The 26,213-nt window shown below is 46.1% G+C and overlaps 1 protein-coding gene across 1 annotated transcript; it reads right to left on the bottom strand.

Moving 5' to 3' along the window:
• Positions 1–137: 137 nt before the first annotated feature.
• On the bottom strand, positions 138–22,470 carry ckbb (creatine kinase, brain b). Its single transcript, XM_083642593.1, has 8 exons — positions 22,421–22,470; positions 18,709–18,920; positions 12,168–12,322; positions 11,381–11,513; positions 9,382–9,553; positions 6,496–6,619; positions 4,047–4,236; positions 138–571 (listed from the first exon to the last, which is right to left on the bottom strand). The coding sequence occupies exons 2-8, from the start codon at positions 18,899–18,901 to the stop codon at positions 393–395; spliced, it is 1,146 nt and encodes a 381-aa protein (XP_083498719.1). The 5' UTR covers positions 18,902–18,920; positions 22,421–22,470; the 3' UTR covers positions 138–392.
• Positions 22,471–26,213: the final 3,743 nt, after the last annotated feature.

The following is a 26,213-nucleotide window of genomic DNA, read 5'->3' as shown; positions in this document are numbered from 1 at the left end:
CAGACAACTGATAATCCATCCGTTTCAGCTCGGACTGGTCTTTAGGCTACATGTAGATGAGAATAATTTAATGAACAACCCAGGAAGTGTGAATCTAACTGGAACCAGTGCAAATGAAGACAGGCCACACAGCGGGACACGGGCCAGAGAGAGATTTTATTTCGTTATTTCAGGTGTTAAGATCCATCCAACAACTCTCTGAACAGGAGATAGAAAACCCTTCACGTGTTGGAAGACAGAATCTAACTTAGTGGCTAACGCTGGGTGGACCGTGCAGCTTCCTGGATGTCGTTAAGATTATTGGTTTCTGATATATACTGGAGGGGGGGTGGAGGTGGGGGGGGGGGGGGGGTGAGGGGCGGGGGCCTCAGAGGTCAAAGTGAGGTCAGAGGTCACTTCTGCTCGGGCATGATGTCATCGATGGACTGGCCGGCCTCCAGGCGCTTCTCCATGTCCACCAGCAGCTTGACTCCGTCCACCACCATCTGGACCAGCTCCACCTCAGAGAAGCCCAGCCGGTCGGCATTGGAGATGTCAAAGACTCCGCCCACCGCCGCCGTATCCACGCCGCCTGAAGAGGGAGGGGTCAGTAAGGTGAAACTGCGGCCACGCTGATCCATCAGAAAACACAGAATTACTAACGTTTTGGAACTCTTGACGCTCTGACGTCACATTTGAGAGAAGGCAGAAAACTCTACGGCCGATATCTCCACAAGTCGGCAACAATTTTCACTGAGATGGATAAACAGCACTACAGGTAAGTGACATGGTAGCAAGTAGGCAGACAAGTTGGGGGGGTGTTCACTTTTGTTCACAGTAAGTTTAGATGTTGACACACTCAATACAACAAAAAACAGCTGTAGTATCACTAAATACTTTTTGTATTTTGTTAGGAAACTAACTAACTATGCTTATTCAGGCCAAACCAAGCTTGTTCACCAACTTTCAGCGTGATTTTCTTTGAATGTTGGTTTTTAGGAGTACGAACATTCAAATAAGCATATATCTTCTTCAATTATTTCCAGAGGTCAATGCAGGCCCGTTTTTACAGGGGTGCAAAAGCACGCATTGCACCCTTATTTTAATTGTCTGCATGTTCAGTTGAAAAGATTTTTTTTTTTTAAATATATATATAAATGCTGCAGGGAGGTACGGTGGTGTAGTGGTAAGCACTATCGCCTCACAGCTCGAAGGTCGTGGGTTCGATTCCCACCTGGGACGATGTGAACACTGAAGGAATGCGTGCCCGTCCGCATGTCCTCGAGTGCCCACCGCCCGGGTGGGGTCGTCAAAAGGGCCTTTCTGTGTGGAGTTTGCATGTTCTCCCCGTGCCTCCCGGGGGTTTCCTTCATACAGGAACCCCCTTCACAAAAACATGCAATATCCTGGTTGCTAATGTGGTTCCTCCTCTGGTCGTTAAGGGCGCCTGTTCAGAGGGAGGGGAATTGGTTGGAATAGCGTGAACCTCCCACGTGCTATGTCCTACCGGTGAAGCTTCCTCTGTCAGGTGAAAAGAAGCGGCTGGCTGACTGCCCATGTATCGGAGGAAGCATGGAGCCAGTCTCGGCTCTCCCCAGATCGGCAGAGGATGGAGTAGCAACCAGGACAGAGAAATCAAATGAGCACTAATGGGGGATAAAATGGGATAAAAAATCGGGAAAAAAAAAAAAAAAAAAAAAAAAAAAAATGCTGCAGCTGCACACTTACTGTTTAAACTTGAATTATAATTGTTGTTTTTCTTTGTTCTTTGATGTGAATTTATGGCTTTTTGGCACATATATGTAACCTTTTAAGGTTGAGATAATTGTATTATTATATGGTCCAAATATTTCAGTAAAGCACTTGAAACACTTGAAATATTCTTCCTTGGCTGGTATCATTCTACTTGAAATGATGGTAAAACGCATTATTTTATATATTATAAAACATCATGTCAAATTTTTCAGGCAGCCGGCCTTCGGCCGCCTGATAATTTTTCGAAGCTTGACTTTGATGTATAAAATGACATGAATGTGTGTTGAGCCTGTACTTTAGCAATGAGTTCATGCAAATCTGTGGTCTTTATTTCCATATTATTATTATTATTATTATTATGTAAATTGGAAGGAGGTGGGCACTGCAAGTTTGGTCACCACCAGGGGCACCACACTGTATTAATCCGGGCCTGACTGTATATCACTTTATTTATTTTTATAAATAATTAAGAGAGGGGTGCCCTTCAGTGAATCTGGGGTTGACAAGTAGCCCCTGGGCATCCTAATAAGATCAAAAGATTATAATGTATTGGCACATCAGATATGATCTCTGACAATAAACAAATTGTTATAATTATATATAATTATATAATTATATATAATTATATAATTATAAGCTGAACAAGTCAATGCTCGCATAGAGAGCAGTGACACACACACACACACACACACACACACACACACACACACACACACACACACACACACACACACACACACACACACACAACTAGTGCTCTGTAACCTATTTTTGAACAGTAGTTCAGAGATGATGAGATCATGTGTTTGAAGATATTTATAACGGCAACAACAACAATCCCCAAACTAATGGGAACAGTGGCCATCATTATCTGCTCTCTAGTAGCCTCACAAATAGGCTGTGTGGCTCGGTGAATGCGGAGGCCTCAAAAACACATCATGTGATAGGCTGAGATGTGCACAGCAACACACCATGTGATAGGCTGAAGTTATAACTTAAGTTGTAACTTAATGGTACATATCGAAGGATGAGAATCAGAGCAGTGTTCATATTAAAGATTGAATTGAAGTCATGTGTAAAGTTGGTCAAATGTCACTTAGGCCCTCTGGTTCCCCTCCCCTAGATATAATATATAGTGAACCTATCACAGAGCATCATATCTGCATAAGCTTGCTGGAGTTTGCATGGACTGAAATGTCCTATTTGCCACTCTTTGTCCTTGTGTTTGTACTCCTTTGATGTCTGTGAGAAGAAGACGTGATGCAGATTGAGAAGTGCAGCTGCCCAGCCGGTCCCTACTGATTCATGTTGCCCAGTCGGTCCCTACTGATTCATGTTGCCCAGTCGGTCCCTACTGATTCATGTTGCCCAGTCGGTCCCTACTGATTCATGTTGCCCAGTCGGTCCCTACTGATTCATGTTGCCCAGCCGGTCCCTACTGATTCATGTTGCCCAGCCGGTCCCTACTGATTCATGTTGCCCAGTCGGTCCCTACTGATTCATGTTGCCCAGCCGGTCCCTACTGATTCATGTTGCCCAGTCGGTCCCTACTGATTCATGTTGCCCAGTCGGTCCCTACTGATTCATGTTGCCCAGTCGGTCCCTACTGATTCATGTTGCCCAGTCGGTCCCTACTGATTCATGTTGCCCAGTCGGTCCCTACTGATTCATGTTGCCCAGTCGGTCCCTACTGATTCATGTTGCCCAGCCGGTCCCTACTGATTCATGTTGCCCAGCCGGTCCCTACTGATTCATGTTGCCCAGTCGGTCCCTACTGATTCATGTTGCCCAGCCGGTCCCTACTGATTCATGTTGCCCAGCCGGTCCCTACTGATTCATGTTGCCCAGTCGGTCCCTACTGATTCATGTTGCCCAGCCGGTCCCTACTGATTCATGTTGCCCAGTCGGTCCCTACTGATTCATGTTGCCCAGCCGGTCCCTACTGATTCATGTTGCCCAGTCGGTCCCTACTGATTCATGTTGCCCAGTCGGTCCCTACTGATTCATGTTGCCCAGTCGGTCCCTACTGATTCATGTTGCCCAGCCGGTCCCTACTGATTCATGTTGCCCAGTCGGTCCCTACTGATTCATGTTGCCCAGCCGGTCCCTCCTGATTCATGTTGGCCAGCCGGTCCCTACTGATTCATGTTGGCCTGTCTTTGTGTTTCACAAACTCACATAACCACTGCCGTGTTGATTGAAACAGAATTTAAATTTCTTTTTTACCATGACCTAGTTGTTACCCAAAATGCCACTCCGAGTCCTATCACAAAGGTTGATCTGAATAAAGCGGAAGTTGCTCGGTCGCGTACCTGTGCCTCTCTTCTGCAGCCTCAGCCTCTTGAGGATTTCTCCGAACTTCTCGTGCTTGCTGACGTTGGGCAGTTTGACGTGGACGCCGCCGCGCAGCCCGGTGCCCAGGTTGGACGGGCAGGTGAGCACGTAGCCCAGGTGCTCATTCCACATGAACTCATGACCCCGCTCCTTAAACAAGGACTCGATCTGCAGGAGAGAAGACGGAGACAGACAGTCAGCAAGATCATCTCAGTCAGACAGCGCAGCTCAGTTCTCTAGACAGGATTGTTATCACCGCAAGTTCTTAACCTACACAAACCGTCGTCTAATACAGCTTCCTACAGCTGTCCAAGGTGTATGAAATGCTTTCAGGCTATTTTGAGGGTTAAAAGTGGGACCTGTAACAGAAGCTATAACTTTTGCTGAACAAAATAGCACCGTGTCTTGGCCAACCTGACTGCAAATGCACTATGATCCTATGTTTTTATAATATGACCGGGAGGTAAGAACATGCGTCTCCAGTAGTCTGTTGAAACACGTTTAGCCACGGTGAAGTCACAGGTGTTTCTATGGGCTACAGAGATGTTTCTCATATACTGTAGTTAAACTAGAGCAGACCTTCTATTATTGGCGGAAACTAGACATCCAGACAAATACGTAGGTACCAGCCATGTTATGCTAGCTTGCTGGGAAGCGGGTGTAAAATGGCCTTAAATTCGGCAAAGTTTTGGAGGACAACATGTTTACTATTTGCTCATTTTAGCGTCCCTATCTGAAACGTGCAACAACGCAGCAGCAATAGCATTTCTTTAGAGATGTTGGACGACATGTTTTGCTACTCCAGAACTGGCTGCTTGCGTTGCCTTTTCTGTTGTTCATGTTCCTTACAGCGAGTCACCAGACGCAAACTCCGTCAGTGACACAGACTACTGTAATGTTTGGTCAGACTGAAAACCTGGAGACTGTTGAAGCAGGATGGACATCCACTGGACTGGACTACATGATACTTTGTAATCCAATGGAGAAACGGTTCATTGCAACAGCAGAGAAGACACAATAAATAACAGACCAGATAGACTGATTAAATACAAGAGGCTTTCAAATTAGCCTACTTGAAGTTGAATGTTGGGCTTCCTGGAAAGAGGAGCGCTCCCTTAACACTGAATACAGAAGAACCTGAATACTATGTTCACTATAGTAGTAAAACCTCTGGACTAGAGATGCACCGATCGATCAGTGACCAGAATTGGTCGGTTTTCAGCTGATCGGCCATGACTGGTGACCGGCAGATAGCTCGCAATTTGTAACACCTGTAAATCCAAAATAAGCCATGGAGGAACAAGCTTGGGAAAAAAAAGTTTCTCCTGTAACCACGTGTATTTATTTTTTATTTTTTTGAAAAAGGTCCAGGGCCTGTAATTTGGTGCATTTTTAAATGTAATGGAATTACACATATACACTATTTCAGGCAGCCAAAAGTCAAAAGGTCACCACAAAATGCCACTATGACTCTTTATGGATGTGAGAAGGTGTGTGACCTTGGTGAGGTCCGTGTGAAAAGGTATCTGACCTTGGTGAGGTCCGTCCGTGTGAAAAGGTATCTGACCTTGGTGAGGCCCGTGTGAAAAGGTATCTGACCTTGGTGAGGTCCGTGTGAAAAGGTATCCAACCTTGGTGAGGTCCGTGTGAAAAGGTATCTGACCTTGGTGAGGTCCGTGTGAAAAGGTATCTGACCTTGGTGAGGTCCGTCCGTGTGAAAAGGTATCTGACCTTGGTGAGGTCCGTGTGAAAAGGTATCTGACCTTGGTGAGGTCCGTGTGAAAAGGTATCTGACCTTGGTGAGGCCCGTGTGAAAAGGTATCTGACCTTGGTGAGGTCCGTCCGTGTGAAAAGGTATCTGACCTTGGTGAGGCCCGTGTGAAAAGGTATCTGACCTTGGTGAGGTCCGTCCGTGTGAAAAGGTATCTGACCTTGGTGAGGTCCGTGTGAAAAGGTATCTGACCTTGGTGAGGCCCGTGTGAAAAGGTATCTGACCTTGGTGAGGTCCGTCCGTGTGAAAAGGTATCTGACCTTGGTGAGGCCCGTGTGAAAAGGTATCTGACCTTGGTGAGGCCCGTGTGAAAAGGTATCTGACCTTGGTGAGGTCCGTCCGTGTGAAAAGGTATCTGACCTTGGTGAGGCCCGTGTGAAAAGGTATCTGACCTTGGTGAGGTCCGTCCGTGTGAAAAGGTATCTGACCTTGGTGAGGTCCGTGTGAAAAGGTATCTGACCTTGGTGAGGTCCGTCCGTGTGAAAAGGTATCTGACCTTGGTGAGGTCCGTGTGAAAAGGTATCTGACCTTGGTGAGGTCCGTGTGAAAAGGTATCTGACCTTGGTGAGGTCCGTGTGAAAAGGTATCTGACCTTGGCGAGGTCCGTGTGAAAAGGTATCTGACCTTGGCGAGGTCCGTGTGAAAAGGTATCTGACCTTGGTGAGGCCCGTGCAGAAGCGGGTGAACACCTCCCTCATGTTGCCTCCTTTCTGCATGCTGATGACGCGGAGGTGGTCCTCCTCGTTCACCCACACCAGGAACGTCTTGTTGTCGTTGTGCCTGTGGGTGAAACAGTACGAGGCTTGAACCTCTGAGCGCAGGGGGGGAGGGGGAGAGGGGAGGGGGGGGGGGGGGGGGAGGCTACTCCACTATAATTCTGCTGGTGATGTGTTTGGAATCAATATCATAAGGATCCCCCCCCCCCCCAATATATCACGATATGGCTCACATGTGCCAAATTAGGTGTTAAATATTCAGATTACTGTAGGTGTGATTAAAAACAAAACAGAAATTATATTCTGTAAAATGTTCAGCAACATTTTAGATTCTATTGGATTCTAAGTATAGTTATAATCATGGAGAGACAGTTATGCGTTATAACATTACTCTGTTATAAACCCTTTTCATTTAAGTCGTAATGAAAACCTGACCTGCAGGACTCGAGTGCTCCAGGTCCTTTTTGGGTTTACCCATTCATTGCTGTTATGATTATAATGCATTACATACACTGGTTTCATAGAAAGTGTTACCGTTTCAAACCTAAATGATCAAATGTGCTTGTTTTCAGTTCAGACAGCAGAACTGTGTGCCACCATGTGCCAACATCCCCATATCATCCTATGCAGAATAAGGCTTTGCATAATATAACATGGGACAAGTTAAAAAAAAACACACCAGCTGGACAGAAGCAGAGCTGCAGAGAGTTTCAGTCGATGCACTCTATCAGACTATCCTTAGCAATGAAGCGTTTAGTTTGAATGCTGCAGTACATTCACTGCCAAGACGTTTAATTACGGTAAGTTGCATTTTGAATGCAAGATTGAACTTAACTGGAGTGATTCAATGAAGTCTTTATCCATTGACTCAAGAAAAGCTTTTGAGCAGAAGGAAACACTCAAATACAAGTCCTGTGTCAAGTTAGTGATTTCTTTAGTCAGTAGCTGTGTAAGACAGTAAGTGGGATAATGTACAGTGAGCCAGACATCATTGCGAAATTAACCGTGACATGGTGATGCAGGACCCTGACGTGAATGTCAGAAAGATGGCTGTCCACACTAAATTGCACAAGGCATTCAAACACCAATCATCACTCAGCTTCATGTTCAGGCTCCTCCCAGTATAAGCCCCAGGCTCCTCCCAGTATAAGCCCCAGGCTCCTCCCAATATAAACCCCAGGCTCCTCCCAGTATAAACCCCAGGGTCCTCACAGTATAAACCCCAGGCTCCCCCCAGTATAAGCCCCAGGGTCCTCCCAGTATAAGCCCCAGGCTCCTCCCAGTATAAACCCCAGGGTCCTCCCAGTATAAGCCCCAGGCTCCTCCCAGTATAAACCCCAGGCTCCTCCCAATATAAACCCCAGGCTCCTCCCAGTATAAACCCCAGGCTCCACCCAGTATAAACCCCAGGCTCCTCCCAGTATAAGCCCCAGGGTCCTCCCAGTATAAGCCCCAGGCTCCTCCCAGTATAAACCCCAGGGTCCTCCCAGTATAAACCCCAGGGTCCTCCCAGTATAAGCCCCAGGCTCCTCCCAATATAAACCCCAGGCTCCTCCCAATATAAACCCCAATCTCCTCCCAGTATAAACCCCAGGCTCCTCCCAATATAAACCCCAGGCTCCTCCCAATATAAACCCCAATCTCCTCCCAGTATAAACCCCAGGGTCCTCCCAGTATAAGCCCCAGGCTCCTCCCAGTATAAACCCCAGGCTCCTCCCAATATAAACCCCAGGGTCCTCCCAGTATAAGCCCCAGGCTCCTCCCAGTATAAACCCCAGGCTCCTCCCAATATAAACCCCAGGGTCCTCCCAGTATAAACCCCAGGCTCCTCCCAGTATAAACCCCAGGGTCCTCCCAGTATAAACCCCAGGCTCCTCCCAGTATAAACCCCAGGGTCCTCCCAGTATAAGCCCCAGGCTCCTCCCAGTATAAACCCCAGGCTCCTCCCAATATAAACCCCAGGCTCCTCCCAGTATAAACCCCAGGCTCCACCCAGTATAAACCCCAGGCTCCTCCCAGTATAAACCCCAGGCTCCTCCCAGTATAAGCCCCAGGGTCCTCCCAGTATAAGCCCCAGGCTCCTCCCAGTATAAACCCCAGGGTCCTCCCAGTATAAGCCCCAGGCTCCTCCCAATATAAACCCCAGGCTCCTCCCAATATAAACCCCAATCTCCTCCCAGTATAAACCCCAGGGTCCTCCCAGTATAAGCCCCAGGCTCCTCCCAATATAAACCCCAGGCTCCTCCCAATATAAACCCCAATCTCCTCCCAGTATAAACCCCAGGGTCCTCCCAGTATAAGCCCCAGGCTCCTCCCAATATAAACCCCAGGCTCCTCCCAATATAAACCCCAATCTCCTCCCAGTATAAACCCCAGGGTCCTCCCAGTATAAGCCCCAGGCTCCTCCCAATATAAACCCCAGGCTCCTCGCAGTATAAACCCCAATCTCCTCCCAGTATAACGCCCCAGGAGTTAGAAATATAGAGATATATACAGATAATTGTCATTTTGATTGCTCTATTGTTTTTATTTGTTCTTTCCCTTTTTGCTGTTGCTTTTCTTTTCCTTATCTATTGTTTTCTCGTTTCCTTTCTCTTGTTTCCGTTGTTATCGTTTGCTTCGTATGGATTATTATTAACATTGGACCCTGTATAAAGACCATGTGGGGTTTCCTGCCTCTACCAGCACATTATTCTGTTTGTTTTCATTATGTGCGCTTCGGTTTTTAAAAATGTGCAACTACATAAAGAAATCAAATCAAATCACTAAATGGAACTCCTGCGGGGTTTATACGGGGACATCGTGGTGCTTTGCGGCTGTGCTGACCAGATGCCGCGGCCGTCGGGCCAGTCGCGCCCCATGCCGGACGCCAGCAGCAGGGGGGAGACGGGCTTGTCGAAGAGGAAGTGGTCGTCGATCAGCTGCTGCTGCTCCTCGTCCGACATGTTCTTCAGTGCGTAGTAAGTTCCCTTCAGGTCCCCGTCCAGAACGTCCAGACCTAAAGACAGACCACCACGTTGGCGAGGTTAGTTAACCCAGTGGTTCTCACATAATAATGCCAAATTAGGCGTTAAATATTCAGATGACTGCATGGAAATGTTAGGTGTGTGATTCAAACAAAAACAGAAATGTTTATTTCACTTCAAGGTCCCCAAAACTGATGCAAATTACATCATCAATGCCGGACGATTTAAAATTCTGCATAGATGACATTACTCAAGTGCAAAAATAAAAAAAATCCTGAGAAGTGTGACTCTGCAGAAGCTAGTAGTTATGCACTGTGTTGTGTCCAAAAATACAAGAGTATACAATATAAGTAGTACAAGTACTTAGTTTTTCTCTCTCTCCAAAATATTTGGTGTCCAGATGGAACCGGAGCCAATTAATTCTGGGAGTGTCTGAGGATCTAAGGAAACTTCTTGTCTTTTAGCATATGGTCTTAATACGGAGGCGGGGGGAAAATATCCTAATATTTTGGGAGAAGAGACAGGAGCCCTCACTAAAACCGACAGAATTCACTGACACTTCACCTGTTGAGAATTCGATTTAGATTTTGAGAAAGTTTGGCAACCCCTGATCTCTCATCTTGAAGGAGGAAACAATTGAAATAGGCCAGTCGATCGAGAGGGAGGGAATAGCGTAAGGCAGTAGGGGTTATGGGGGCATTTGGATGAGAGGGGAGAGGGTAGAGGGGTTGGTTGAAGGGGGGGTTGAATTTATTGTCATCTCTGGAATAAGATGCTCCACAATACATTTGAAACCTTTGTTTTTTGTTTTTTTGCAGTGTTAATCCTGACTGTCCATTTTCAGGTATCATTTCATCATGTTTTGAAACTGATAAACTGACGATCATATCCTGTTCCATCCCTGGTACAACAGGATATTAAGTCCAGAGGAGGTCATGTGGTTCTCCCTCCTCCGGGGGGCAGCAGAGCAGAGCCTGTGCTCAGTCTGGCCGGTTCCAGCCGGTTCCTCCCTTCACATTTCAATATCAAAGAGGACATTTGCAATTCAATCCCCCGAACTTATTAGAAGTCTCAGCAGGAACGAGCCAGCAGCCCGGCGTTACGTAAGCGGACAAAGACACTCCCGCTTCAGTCTGTAGTAGAGTGTAGAGTCTACACACAAACACAAGTTTGATCATCTAGCTTCAGTAACTTGACAGATTTCACTGGGGCGGCATCTCTCTCACACACACACACACACACACACACACACACACACACACACACACACACACACACACACACACACACACACACACACACACACACACACACACACACACACACACACACACACACACACACACACACACACACACACACACACACACACACACACACACACACACACACACACACACACACACACACACACACACACACACACACACACGTGTAAACACTGGATGTGTTTAGAGAAAGAGGCCAATAATGACACAGGTCCATGGACTGTCCATCTGTGATAAGCTTCATCTGATATTTCGGATGTAGAGTGGACGTCCGCGCCAAGGCGTCCACTTCCGTCATTGTTAACAGTCAAGACAACGTCTCATTATGCAGACAGTTATCTGTCGATAGAGATGAGCTGAAATGTATTCTGGACCTAAAACACCTACGGCTCAAAAAGTATCGATCGATCAACTCCCAACTCTATTCTCGAGTCAATCGGGCTGTAAACAATGAGCGGAGGTGGCAGTCTTGGCACGGACGACTGCTCTAGAAATGTCAGCCGTCTGTCCCAGAGGCTTATTACTTGTCAAACTGATAAGACTCTAGCTTCCCAGATCGGGGTTAGGTTTGGGAATGCAGCGGTGACGTACTTTCGATGGAGAGGTTCTCGATGGCGCGTCGCTCGCCGCGGCTGCAGTGCGGTGGCAGGCAGAAGCCGCGGATGCTCCGTCCCGTCCGCACCCTGGAGCTCAGGACGTAGTTCGGGTCCAGGTCGTCCCCGCCCTGCGGACATGGGACACGCGTTACATACATGATACTGGCATAGAATATGCTACTGACATACAACACACTACTGACATACAACACGCTAGTGACATACAACACACAACACGCTACTGACATACAACACGCTACTGACATACAAAACGCTACTGACATACAAAACGCTACGGACAACAAAACGTGCTACTGAAATACAACACGCTACTGACAAGAAAACACGCTACTAACATACAATACTACCGACATACCACACGCTACGGACATACAAAACACGTTACTGACATACAACATGCTACTGACATACAAAACATGCTACTGACATACAAAACACGCTATACAACATGTCAGTCAACATGACAGAGAGAGAGGGAGATGGAGACAGAGACAGAGAGACATACTCTGTCCTCCTCTCTCCTTGAAAACTAACTGAACCTTTTTGAAACTCCCCCCTGACAAATAGCCCATATTACAAAAACACTAAAAACACTGAAACTAATAAAACCTAAACTAAAACCAAGCATTTTCAAAAACTAAAGTAAGCACACTCGCTTTAAAAACTAGCCCAATGGACAGAATGAAAAAAAAATAACTATTATAAAAAACTATTATAACCTGAGTGTGCGTGTGTTTGTGTGCGTGTGTGCGTGCGTGTACCTGGAGGTTCTCTGGGTTGATGTCGGTCTTGTGTTTGTCGGAGGGTTTGTATCCTCCGTGGCGGTCTTCGATCACGGGGTCCAGCAGGTCTTTGAACACGTCGTACGTCTCCTCGTCTCCTGCCACGCAGCCCACCGTCATGATGAATGGGTGACCTGGGGGGGGATTGAGGCCATCATACAGTCACTTATCTGAACACCAGGTGGGCCTATTAGTTTCACAGTATGTTAAAGGATAAGTTCACACAAAAATGAACATTTCTATTCATCGTCTACTAGGGGGGTGAATCATCAGGTGCCCTACGATACAGTATGATATTATCACGATACTTAAGCTATGATATGATCCCAGCGAGCAAAACTACGTCATGATAACGTTGTGATGACGCCTTTCAGTGACGTCCAGGACGTGGTCAAATCACATGCCGGTTTGGGGATGAAGTCTACGTGGGAACGTCAAACTGACGTCGAAATATGACCATTACCATGAATGGGCATGTTCACGTATTCTGCTATGTACACAGTGTATATTCAGCAGCTTTATACATAAAGCTATAATTATGTCCAGATTAACAATTTATGCTACATTTTCAAAAAATATAATACTGCCATGAGTGGGATTTGAACTCAGGATCTACAACTTACTGGATGCTATCTGTTCACTCAAACATTCTGCTGTACGTTGGAGTAATATAGCCTACTGTTTCAAAACATGGACCCCTTGTTCTTTTTATACCGGTATAACATCCATGGAGTCGGGACAGTTTTAATAAAAACGAAAGCTAATTTAATTCAAACCTTAATCTGGAAGAATCATTGAGGGAATTCCCTCAAAATGTACAAGTGTCATCACCAGCCTATAACGTTTGTTTACCCAGTGCTTCTGCACACACAGGCTATACGAGACACGAATATAGCCTATACCGTAGGATTATGGCAGAAACTTTTTTTTATTTAAAACGTTGGTGTCAAGTCTTTGTGGATCGAACATCACAGTGTAACCGTCTACAATCTGTGTAAGCAGAACCCCGAAACACATTAACGCCGCCCAATGCAGCATGCAACTTCCAACTCAAATGTATAGTTTACGCCTCGCAGTGTATTTTCTCTCTTTCAAAACAATCTGGCAACAAGATATGCAAGTGAGACAATTGCAGGATTCCCCCGCAATTCATCTCCTCGTAGTCCCACCTCCACGATTAAACAGTTAATCAGCGCAGATTGTCCAGTGTCCACATGCAAGTGCTGATCACTCGGATTTTGGATAAAAAATAGCCCAGGCTGAGAAATACGTGATTGATTGCAACCATTTAGTTATCTTCATGGATATTTCAGTGGTGAGTGAGATTAGTTGGATAGTGATACAGTGATAATCTGGGCCAGATCTGACTCGTCATGATATGACTTGAGCTGGCCCTGATTGGGCTCTCTCGATTCGTCCGGGTCCGTCCGTGCTTGCTGGGATATAGTATTGCGACATTGCGATAGTATTGTTATATATTGAACATTGCGATTATAATGCAATTTATACCTTTCTTCAATTGCAAATTATGTCACCAAAGGAAAAAACTTGGTCAACACCTGTTTTATCGAATGAGATAAAGTTTCCAGTCTGTTCATCTCACTTCATAATTTTTATTGCAGCAAAATGGGATTGTCAAGCAGACAGACTGACCAACACTGTCATAAAAACCTGCCATAAATGTTTATTGTGATACGATATACGATATATTGCCACACAAAATATCACAATTATGCTGTATCGATTCCCTCCCCACACATAATTGTCTTATTAGGGTTGAGCCGAGTAATGAGTATCCGGTACAGATAATGTACTTTTGACGAGTACGAGTATCGTCTGTGTGTTGATATCCATACTCATGATTAGAGCTACATGTAGGCATCGTATCGTAAATGACGATACCAGTATGAATACCAGTATCCTTAAAGTGATACGTATACAAATAAGAGTACTTCATTTGATAGGCTACCTTTTATTAGCCATACATGGAACGTTTTGGTGACATCTCGGCATGCTGAACTGCCAACAACAACAAATTTAAGCCACGGCCACTTTCAGTCTAAACCCCGCCTACTTTCGAGTTAAGCTACATACCCACCGAGCGCAGATGCCGATACAGGGCCTTTTTCACACCAGCCATTTTGTGTCTATAAAGGCAGGGTAAACACAGGTGCAGCCAAAACATTAAGAGGGCCCCAGCTGGAACACCTCAATCTAAATGGATTGGAAGTTTGAAACCTTCATTAATGTTTTGGTTGCACATGTGTTTACCCTGCCTTTTAGACACATAATGGCTGTTGTGAGAAAGGTAAAAAAGAAAGAAGGTCCGCACACTGAGCTCCCGTTTACCTTTTAATTAGACATCCAACAATAGTGACGTTTCGAGCTCACGCTCTTCCTCAGACATGAAAATACATAGATAGACGCCATGTTTAAATATCCCTGTGGCCCGGTCATGTGACATGGCACATGATCCCGGAAAAGTTACAGTAGAAAATACATTGACAATACAAAAACATGTTTATACAAACATCAAATATATACATATATGTTGTGAGAAAGGCCAATTTAGTTGGTTAAACAGATAATGATGTACTCGTTCATCCCTATTATCTACTTACCCCTATGGAAGGACGGGTGAAGTTGATAGAAATGATAGAGATTGTTGTTCAATTTAAAAATATCTTCCGATATTGTCAGGGCCGGCCCGCCCTATATGCGAACTAAGCGGCTGCCTAGAGCCCCGGGAGTTGCCAGGGGCCCCCTCACAAAAAATAAATAAATAAATAAATAAACATACTGTAGGCTATAATATTATACGCTGTGTGTGGTAGTTAAAACATAGGTTGACGTTTATTTATGTTTGTAGTTTAAACAAAAACATAAATATTGTAGGCTACATACAGTACAACACAAAAGGCTGTTATTTACCCCTTGCCGCCACCTGGTGAGTAAATATATATGTAACTAAAACCATTAAAATTGACAACCGGTCCTGCATGTATCTACCGGTCCTTGGCACAAAAAAGGTTGGGAACCCCTGGTTTAACTGACCTGGCAACCCCTATGGCTGCTGGGTTCTACACGCTTGCTTGACACTGATAGGGCTACAAACGAGCGTCATCATCGTCACGTTTGTTTGTTTTAAATATTTCTCTAAATATGGCTAAAAGTCCAAAAAACGTCAAATTTTCTTCGGCACCGAGAGTCCCCTCCTTACAGCACCCCCTACTTAAAAGTACTTCCAGCGCGGATGCTCCCAAACCCCCACCCCTGGGAGGGGGCCCCTAATCTATATCCTGCTTAGGGCCCCCAGATGGATAGGGCCGGCCCTGGATATTGTGTAGTGTCAGTCATCATCAGACATTAAATCCACAGCAGCACCCCCCCCCCCCCCACCTCAGGGAAATAAGGAGCAGGAATGAACCTGCTCTAACAGCCAGCCAATTAAGACTTGACTGTGTGCAGAGAGCAAACACCTGAGACAGATTCACACTCTGTCAGGTGAAGTGACTCAGCTGACTGTGTGCAGCCTGGAAACAGAGAGCAAACACCTGAGACAGATTCATGACTCAGCATGTTTTAAAGAGCATGGTGCAGGTAAAAAAAATGAATTTACATTATGGGATCATGATTACAATAAAAATACCCCCAAAAGACACAACAAAAATAACTAGCGAATTGGAAGAAATTCCGTCAAGGCGTTCCTGAGATATCGCGTTAACGAACTTGGGAATGGCACTTGTGAGGTCACAGTGACCTTGAACTTTGATCCCCAAAATGTAATCAGTTCATCCTTTAATCAGTTCATCCTTGAGTCCAAGTCGATGTTTGAGGCAAATTTGATTAAATTCCGTCAAAGCATTAATTGACGTTGTTGACGTAATTGACGATGTTCGCGTTAACGAACATCGGACGGACGGACGTACGGACAACCCAAATCTATAATGCCTCCGGCCTGGCTATCGCCGGCGGAGGCATACAAATCAATCACAGGCCCCCAGGGTATATAAATATGGAGGAAAATGTGGCAGTCTATAAATGGATGTGTGACATAACAGCAAGAGTGACATCACAAGCGGAGAATGTTCTGCTGCGGCTGACACAGGGATGCAAAGTCATGGAGAGTGAAAGAAGGGGGACAGGTACCAGGGCAGACACAAAACCACTCAGAAATCCTCATATTTTGGACTGAAAAATGTGACTGTTTGCGACAGTTTACATCCCTGTGACATCACTGCAGGGAGTTCCATGAAATGGAACAGCGCCCCCTGCTGGTTACAAAAACTAGTCTACGTGCAGCTAAATGCAGTTATGTGTGCTTAAAAAAATCCCATTGCTATATACCCCTTCCACATATTAATGCAATGTGGTCAACGTGCACCATGCTCTTTAAGGCAGTGCTTCTCAACCTTCTCCAACATGGCCCACTTGAAAATCTCTAAAATGTTGGCAGCCCACATTCGACCGTAAAACGTACGGAGGCCAAATAATGTGTTCTCAGAGCACTTTTTATTTTGATAATAAAAGGAGCTGTCCATCAGCACCACACATAAATCACAAACTAAAAGTGAGGGGCTGTCTGCACCCCTAAGAGCTTCGCCCCCCGTGGGCTGATAGGGTCGCTCCGCCCCTGGCTGTCTGCAATAGGCTAATTAGCAAATAATTTATTACAAATTAAATAAGGTATCATTCAACAACGGATGAATGCATTCTCATACATAACAATAAAAAATAAAAATAAATCCACGAACATCGTGATGTTTTGCAAATGATTTGGCGGCCCACTTGCAATACCGCCCACCAGTGAGCCCCGGCCAACAGGTTAGGAATAAGGTATACCACAGTATAACCCCGGTTCTGACCCGTAAGACTTTCCCTGTAATACCGTGCCCACGGTATACATTTATGTTGCACACATGTGCACAGCGCCGTATGCCACTATGGAGGGTTACCTATCCACAGCTCGGCTCCCGACAGCCAGAGGAAAAATTAAACATCACACTCCAAGTTGCTAATAATATTGAATTGCAACAGTGGACTTTGTAATTTAATTAAACTGCACTAGATTACAAGATTGTTGTGTGCATTTAATTCTTTTTTATGGAAAATAAACTATCCGAGGCGGGGGGCAGACACACTCGGCAGGGCGCTAGAACATTAATGTTATCTCACTACTCCCGCAGCAGTCAATTAAAACGATTCATTGATGTAGACTGAAGACAAACATGTATTAATATAATATATGAATACATTTTTTCTCCAATATTTTTTTTCAAATATTATTTGGAAAAAAATATTGCAAAAAAAATAATCAGGTGAAACACCATATGCCGTGGTGTTTTGGTAGATACTGCACCATACTGTGACACTTCATATGGTCATATCCTGACTCAGCATCAGGAGCAGGTGACCTGCAAGCTCTGCGCTCCGATTGGTTAATCACTCTCTCTGATTGGTTAATCAGCCTCATACAGTGATTCCATCAATCCAGGAGTCAATCTGCTGCTTTCACTACAGCAAGGTCTCCTCAGACAGAGAGAGAGAGAGGGGGAGAGCGAGAGAGAGGGAGAGAGGGGGCGAGAGAGAAAGATAGGGGAAGTTCCACTTTGTGCTGATTTTAGCGTCCCCTCTGGACAAAAGTGGTACTGGCCGCCCGGAACGAAATCAGCATTTCCTGAACACCGATGTCTCCAGCAGGCTGTCTGAGCCGCAGTAGAGCAGGCAGGGCTTCCACTGTGTGTTTTATAAGGCTGAGGTCACTGCTTTATTCACTGGCCGGAACAAAAATTACAACCCGTTTCACACGGACGTGACAGGTGACGGACACTATGCGATACCGTCACAAGAAGCATCTAGAAACACTAGAAATCTCTGATCTCCTCGATGATGGTCTCATTATGCTGATGGAGGTAATCTGCATCAGTATTACATTTAAATTGTTTCCTAACCAGTTAAACATTCCTCGTACCTGCTTTAGGTAAGATTCCAAACCAATGAACTATAGGGAGCAAACAATGTTCAGTTCAAAGGGAACTGTGAGTTGTGTAGGGATCGAACTCAACAACGGTTGTTCACTTCACCGAGGTTGACGAGCAGGATTTCCCATCAGCCTTTGCATTTTGCTGAAGATAATAGGCTAAAAACAAATATTGGAGCTTATAAAAAAGGAGTTTACTTATGTCTGTGTTGTTGTAACCAAACCAAACGAGCTATTGTTGAACTTGTAACTACTAGCAAGCTAAACTAAACGGATGTTGGTTTGGTTAGCATAGCCGTGAAACTTCAATATTACAACAAACGTTAACGGCGCTAATGCTACAGTAGCTGTGGGATCGAGTTAGTAGCAGCCGATTTTGTTCACCGTACCAGGGTCACGCACGGAGGAATGTCTGCATTGGCGACATTGCAGGCTGTTCCCAATGGATGAACTTTCATGAGGGAAGTTCCCTTAACCAAAATTCCCTGAACAGGGAGTAGGGATTGCGGAACAGAACGCAACCAGAGAGGGGGGTGTTACCTGGGTTGTCCACCCCAGTCTGGATGATGTCATCCAGGGTGAAGCCGCTGGGGGTCTCCTTGTCGCGGAGGCTGGCATACATCTCGGGCGTCAGCACCTTGGCCATGTGGTTGTTGTGCTGGCTGAGGTCAGGGTACTCCTGCTCCGATGAGTAGTTCATCTTCAGCTTGTTGTGGGTGTTCCCGAACGGCATGGTGACGTTTAGCTGGGACCTGCACGGGACAGAGGGACATGACGTCACGCTATGGCCCGGTGTTGTGCCGAATTCTGCATCCCCACCTCACGCGCACGACCACATTGTAATAATTTCCACAGCACGTACGGTTTAAAAACGATATAATGTCACTGAGTCAGACACTGTTAAGTTGGATGACTTCAATTAGTGTTTTAAATGACCATGGAATGTTACCAACTAGTTTAATGATGTAAAATTCAAGTATAACTTCTGACCTTTCTGGCGATATATTGTTTTAAATCATTTACTTTAGATTTGTCTTTACCAGAGTCGGAAAAAGGACACTATATCGCCGGTCATTTAGGATCACGCTAGGCTGGCCCCGAGTCAAACCAAAGACGATGGGATTCAAGCAAGACGGCCCAACTTCAACTCACTCCCTGCCATTTTGTCACGTGGGTTTTGCCCATGGTTTTTCCACGGACACGCCCACTTAGGAGACTTTCGGCAGGTCTGATCGTGCATTCCTTTATAACTGGGGACTGGTAATCTTACGACTTCAAAGGTCATGAGCTGGGCGGTGACGTCATCAGAGCTGGTATTTCCCATTCCAAACTCGTAGGAGCCTCAGCAGCCCCAACCTAAAAAATCCAAGATGGCTGCGCCGCGCAACAACAGTAGTAGTAATCGTAGTAATATTGTTTAGCACTTCTGTTTTGTTTGTGTCTCATTAAATCAGCTGTACACACAGCACTGCCTAACTTCTATCTGTGTGGACATGAGGCTGCAGTGTTTGTATGCGCAAAATGCCACGAAATGCCATGTTGTCAATTGTTATTGCTAACAATGGCTAGCCTGGCTAGCGACTGGATCTGACCAATGAACAGTGAACTTCCCAGCTCAAGTTTTCTGGAAATGGAACGCTAACAAAACGGATGTGATGTCATTTAGCCTCCACATCCCAGTTATTTTGCGATAAAGGAACGCACGATGAGTCAATGGTTGACCACGCCCACACCCCAGGAGAGTTGATGCTACCATTTGTTTAAATTGGCAGAGCCTGCAGTGACCTATAGTAATATAATATCTATGGTCATACATCCTTGGCGTCGTGCTAATGTAAGAAATGCAGTTAAGTCATTATAGCAATCGATTGTCGAACGAATTAGCAATCGATTGTCGAACGTCACCCAAGCATGTCCTTACGGCTTTCTCTCATCAAAGACACTTTCCTAAAGTAATTGGACATTTAAATATGTATTCATATGAAATTTGAGATGTAGATTCGTATATGTCCATAACAGTAGCTACATGCCGCACAAGCCGCACGAAAAGAGCGGAAAGTGCGTCAGAACGGATGTAGCCGACGCAGGACAGAGTTCCGCTAATTTTCTTTGTGGGCGTTCTTGAATGATGAGAAACGATCTGACATCTGAAATGTTTCGAGGCCTCCATGTTTTATTAGACTTGAGGAGAAGCAGCGGAAATAGAGAGAAATGAAGTTGCAGTGTTCGGCAAATCGAGAGAGATGAGGTCGCAGTGTTCGGCAGACGTGCGTTTTATTCCCTGCACCCCCTCCCTCTCTCCGACCAGGTGAGAGTTAGATGTATGAAATTCTCAATGTCATCTCAAAACAGCCCAGAATGTGGTGGGGGAGGGTGGAGGCAGTTCTCAGCAGGGAGGCACAATTCAGCATAACACCAGCTCAGCAAATCCTCTGGGGATAAAGCATGGGATGCAACGGCCATAAAGCCACTCATTATGCAATGCGGTGACGCGGTGAGGCTGAGCACCTCGGGGTGGGGGTGGGTGTAAGGGGGAGGGTGGTTAACCCTTCGTGACGCGGTGAGGCTGAACACCTCGGGTGGGGGTGGGTGTGGGGGGGGAGGGTGGTTAACCCTTCGTGACGCAGTGAGGCTGAACACCTCGGGGTGGGGGTGGGTGTGGGGAGGGGGGGGGGTGGTTAACCCTTCGTGACGCGGTGAGGCTGAGCACCTCGGGGTGGGGGTGGGTGTGGGGGGTAGGGGGGGGTTAACCCTTCGTGACGCGGTGAGGCTGAGCACCTCGGGGTGGGGGTGGGTGTGGGGGGGAGGTTAACCCTTCGTGACGCGGTGAGGCTGAGCACCTCGGGGTGGGGGTGGGTGTGGGGGGTGGGGGGGGGTTAGCCCTTCGTGACGCGGTGAGGCTGAGCACCTCGGGGTGGGGGTGGGTGTGGGGGGTAGGGGGGGGTTAACCCTTCGTGACGCAGTGAGGCTGAACACCTCGGGGTGGGGGTGGGGCTTTAACCCTTGTTGGCGGTGTACCGCTGCAGGCTGCGTCACAGGGAGAACGGCACGGCACAGAGGACTGTTGGCTGCAAGATTTTAATATTCAAATGCCTAGTTATCAATTACAGTATTGTACTGCGCTGTCAGTAGGTTTCAAGAGTAGGCTTACTGGTATTATGTGATCACATGCATATATAGGTGTATACAGTATGTTCCAATTTAGGCCTATGTATGTATGTATGCATGTATGTATGTATATTATGGTGTGTGTCAATAATGTGTTGTATTATTCTTATTGTAATATTCTTATTGCTCATATGTTGTGAAAGTGGACTCTTGGAAGATGAACCAATGTGCTAAAAGAAATCCAAATCAAATGAGAAAGCAGCAGCGGTCAGCCTGCAGGAATGAGAGCGGCTGCAGCAGAATGCAGACTGACTGCGCACACAGACACACAGACAGACAGACAGGCAGGCAGACAGACACACAGACACACAGACAGACAGGACACAGGCCTGAAGGTCGTCAGGGATGGAGACAAACAGGCAGACAGACAGACAGACAGGACACAGGCCTGAAGGTCGTCAGGGATGGAGACAAACAGGCAGACAGACAGACAGACATGTAGTCTCTCTGCCTGTTTGCCTCTCTGCCTGCGAGGAGGCATGGAGGGAGACAGGCGGAGGGGGGATACAGACAGGCAGAAAGGCAGGGAGGCAGGGAGACAGGCAGGCAGAGAGACAGGCAGGCAGGCAGAAAGACAGAGAGCCAGAGAGACAGACAGACGGGCAGAGAGACAGACAGGCAGACAGACAGGGAGACAGAGAGACAGACAGGCACAGAGACAGACAGACAGGCAGAGAAACAGTCAGGCAGAGAAACAGTCAGGCAGAGAGACAGCGAGACAGACAGGCGGAGAGACAGACAGGCAGGGAGGGAGACAGACAGACACGCAGACAGCAGACAGACAGGCAGAGAGACAGACAGGCAGGGAGAGAGACAGACAGACAGGCAGAGAGACAGACAGGCAGGGAGAGAGACAGACAGACAGGCAGAGAGACAGACAGACAGGCATCAGACGGAAAGGATGATGAAGCGACCGGCAGCTTGTCTTTGTTCCTCCAGCAGAGCAGACTGCGGCCTCTCTCATGAAACATTCACACATCCATGACGCGTTAAGATGACATCATCATCACCATCATCCACACAGACCCAGCTGGCAGATTTAACGAGGCTAATTAACACAGCTTCATTGAGATCTTATTCTTACCTTGACGGCTTGTCTGTGTGTGAGCTGTGTCTCAGGCTGTGCTGTGCTGCAGACTGAGAGAGGAGCTGCTGGATAAGAGGCTTACTGCTTTTATACCACAGCATCTGCTGCTCTGATTGGCTACTATTTACAGTCCATTCATTTTATTGGATAGCACCGGCCCCCTGCTGATCACATGCTCGCTCTACCTCTCTCTCTCTCTCTCGCTCCCCCTTCTCTCTCTCTCTCTCTCTCTCTCTCTCTCTCTCTCTCTCTCTCTCTCTCTCTCTCTCTCTGGTTGTTAATGTCTTTGTAGCAAAAATTAACCCAGCGGTCTCCAGTAGATGTTCTTTTTTGTGACCAGCCACAAACCATGTTTCACTGAATCTTTGTTTGAAATGTGAGATGTTTTATTCAGAAAATCTGATTGGTCCATAACCACGTTCATATTTGGTGCTGGGTACAGCAACAATAATGCAAATGGTAGGAGGGGCAGCATTGTATAACCTTGCCAGGCAGCTGGATTCGCGCAGGATCATGTGATCAAGATCACATGACAAATCCATCTTACCACACTGAAGTCTATTGGTTTGAATCTGAACCACCAGTGGTTCACACCAATCAGCATCCTATGCGGGCGGGCTTTGGTGTGACGCCAGCGAGAGCGAGGCCGTGATAGACGTGATAGACAGATGGTTCATCCAATCACCTGCCAGGTATTTTTTGAAAGTGCCTGTCCAATTTGAAACAGTTTCCCGAGCAACCCACATGGTTATGTGAAAACAAACCACCTGGTAGCATCAGGTAAAACGTTTTCTACGAAAGCAGAGAAAAAAAGATGGAAAATACCTCTTGTCGCGACTTAGTTCCTGTACGTGTCGCATGAGTGAAAGTCATGGGTGGAGTGTAGATATGGCCATGTAGCCTACAGGCTAAAAGATTTTATGATAGAATAATGTGTTCAGTAATGGATGATACATTATATCTCATCCCTGTTTTTGTATGAAATTTGTATTATAACCTATAAGAAAAAGGTACAGTATATATTTCCCCCAAAACAATGTATTTACGATATCAGTGTAATTAAAAATCTAAATCTGATGATGACGTCATCATACATGACATCTTCACACTGTGGGACAGCGGTATCATATCTCAGCAGATAGGACGTGCAGACACGTACAGTCAGCAGACATCATGGAGGTATGGGAATGCGAGACTGATAAGCTATCTGGCTGCTCCAATAGGATTCCACAGTGACAGAAGTGCCGCAGAGAGGGAGAGCTGTAGGAATGGCCACGGAGGACAATACAGAGAGCAACAGTCCACGGACAGACCCTCATGTCATAATGCCCAACTTTACACCAGAAACATGATGTAATGTAATGTAATGTAATGTAATAAACATCTTTACAGGCTGATACAAAACATGGTTTTGGTCGGTATAGCTCATTTCCTATAATACATTTGATTCAGGTTTAAATTATGCATGATTAATGGTAAATGGTAAATGGTAAATGGACTGTATTTATAGGGCGCATTTTATAGTCTATCGACTACCCAAAGCACTTTTACATGAATACCTCACATTCAGCCATTCACACACCGACGGCGTTTGCAGCCATGCAAGGCGCTAACTGCTCGTCGGGAGCATGATGATGCAGGCCACTTTGAGTGACTCTGAGTGGTTAGTCAGTCGCTATAGGTGGCTAGCTGCTAGCTGTCTGCTATAGGTGGCTAGCTGCTAGCTGTCTGCTATAGGTGGCTAGCCACTAGCTGTCTGCTATAGGTGGCTAGCCGCTAGCTGTCTGCTATAGGTGGCTAGCCGCTAGCTGTCTGCTATAGGTGGCTAGCCGCTAGCTGTCTGCTATAGGTGGCTAGCCGCTAGCTGTCTGTTATAGGTGGCTAGCCGCTAGCTGTCTGTTATAGGTGGCTAGCCGCTAGCTGTCTGCTATAGGTGGCTAGCCGCTAGCTGTCTGCTATAGGTGGCTAGCCGCTAACTGTCTGCTATAGGTGGCTAGCCGCTAGCTGTCTGCTATAGGTGGCTAGCCGCTAGCTGTCTGCTATAGGGGTCAGATCCTCCCCAGCTCCACACTCTCGTCCATGTGGTCACTTCTGGCTCCAAATGACCAAGATGGCGACGGTCACATTGTGAAACTCCAGGGTTCAAAACGGACGTCCACTCAATGGGTGACGTCACGGAGGCTATGTCCAGATTTATGTCCAGTAAAACCAGACTGAAGACTGGCCTCAACTCTAACACACACACACACACACACACGCACGCACGCACGCACACACACGCACACACACATACCCACACACACACACACATACACACACACAAACATACATACATACGCACACACACACACAGACATACATACGCACGCAGGCACGCATGCACACACACACACACACACACACATACATACATACACACACACACACACACACAGACATACGCGCATGCACGCACACAAGTACACACACACACACACACACACACACACACACACACACGGTATGGCTCCACAGTGACTTGGCACTTTCTCCTGCAGCACTCTGAATAATTCATAACGTGTGTGTGTGTGTGTGTGTGTGTGTGTGTGTGTGTGTGTGTGTGTATGTTTCATTCCATTCTTACATCCCTGGTCTCAGATTCTATTAGATAGGCTAGATAGATAAATAGATAGATAGATATATTATGGATAGATAGATAGATAGATAGATACTGTAGATAGATAGATAGATAGATAGATAGATAGATATATTATGGATAGATAGATAGATAGATAGATACTGTAGATAGAGAGATAGATAGATAGATAGATAGAGTGCTATTATCAATAGATGGATTTGGTGTGAGTTGCGGAGTTTTGCAGATAAAGATAGCCGTAAAGATGTCCGCCTCGCTAGCTGCTGGTGGAACTCGCTAGCAGCTAGCAGCTAGCGGGTGTAGTTCAGTCAAAAGAAAATAGCTCCTAAACTGCTCACAACAAGGTCTGTGGATTATTTTAGATTAGGTGATCTTTATAGCACCGTCAGTTACCCGCATTGTAAACCAGCTCTCCCTCGAGCAAGGCATCATTGTTCCCCTTGACATGAAGCATGCCAAAACAATACCTCTTTTTAAAAAAGGCAACAGGTTCTCAACGTTACCTCTAAGGTACTTGAGAAAGTAGTCCATCCGCAGCTTTATGATTTTATTAATGAGTCCAATCTATTGTACTCATTTCAATCTGGTTTTAGGAAGTCCCACTCAGCTGACTCCTGTCCTCTTTAGCTGACCCATTTTATTCGCTCAGAGATGGATGTCGGTAAAATCTGTGGCATGATTTTAATTGACCTCCAGAAAGCTTTTGACACAGTAGACCATAGTCTACTTTTGAATAAACTCTTTGCTCTTGGCCTTAGCCCTCTAGGCCTTAATTGGTTCATCTCCTACCTGTCAGACCGGGGCCAAAAGACAGAATGCCTCAGCCATCTTTCCAAGCCTGTGATGTGTGGGGTCCCACAAGGAAGTGTCTTAGGTCCTTTACTGTTTTTAATTTACACAAATGATCATAAGCAGCTTGTAACTCAAACTTGTTTCGGTACGCTGATGACTCCGACATTTTGGCCTCTGATAAGGATATGTCTAAACTTCAGACCACTCTTAGAGTAGAATTTGATAACATCAAGTCATGGCTCACTGATAATAAGCTGTCTCCTCACTTGGCTAAAACCGAATATATTTTATTTGGTTCCAAACCCAGGTTGCGCAGTCTGGCTTCGTCTGATATCGTCCTTGGAGGCTTGACCCTCCCTGCCA

The sequence above is a fragment of the Poromitra crassiceps genome (genome assembly GCF_964638095.1).
Source record: "Poromitra crassiceps genome assembly, chromosome: 9".
NCBI classification, from domain to species: domain Eukaryota; kingdom Metazoa; phylum Chordata; class Actinopteri; order Beryciformes; family Melamphaidae; genus Poromitra; species Poromitra crassiceps.
The sequence above is the reverse complement of the archived record's forward strand: the minus strand, read 5'-3'. Positions and strand labels throughout refer to the sequence as shown.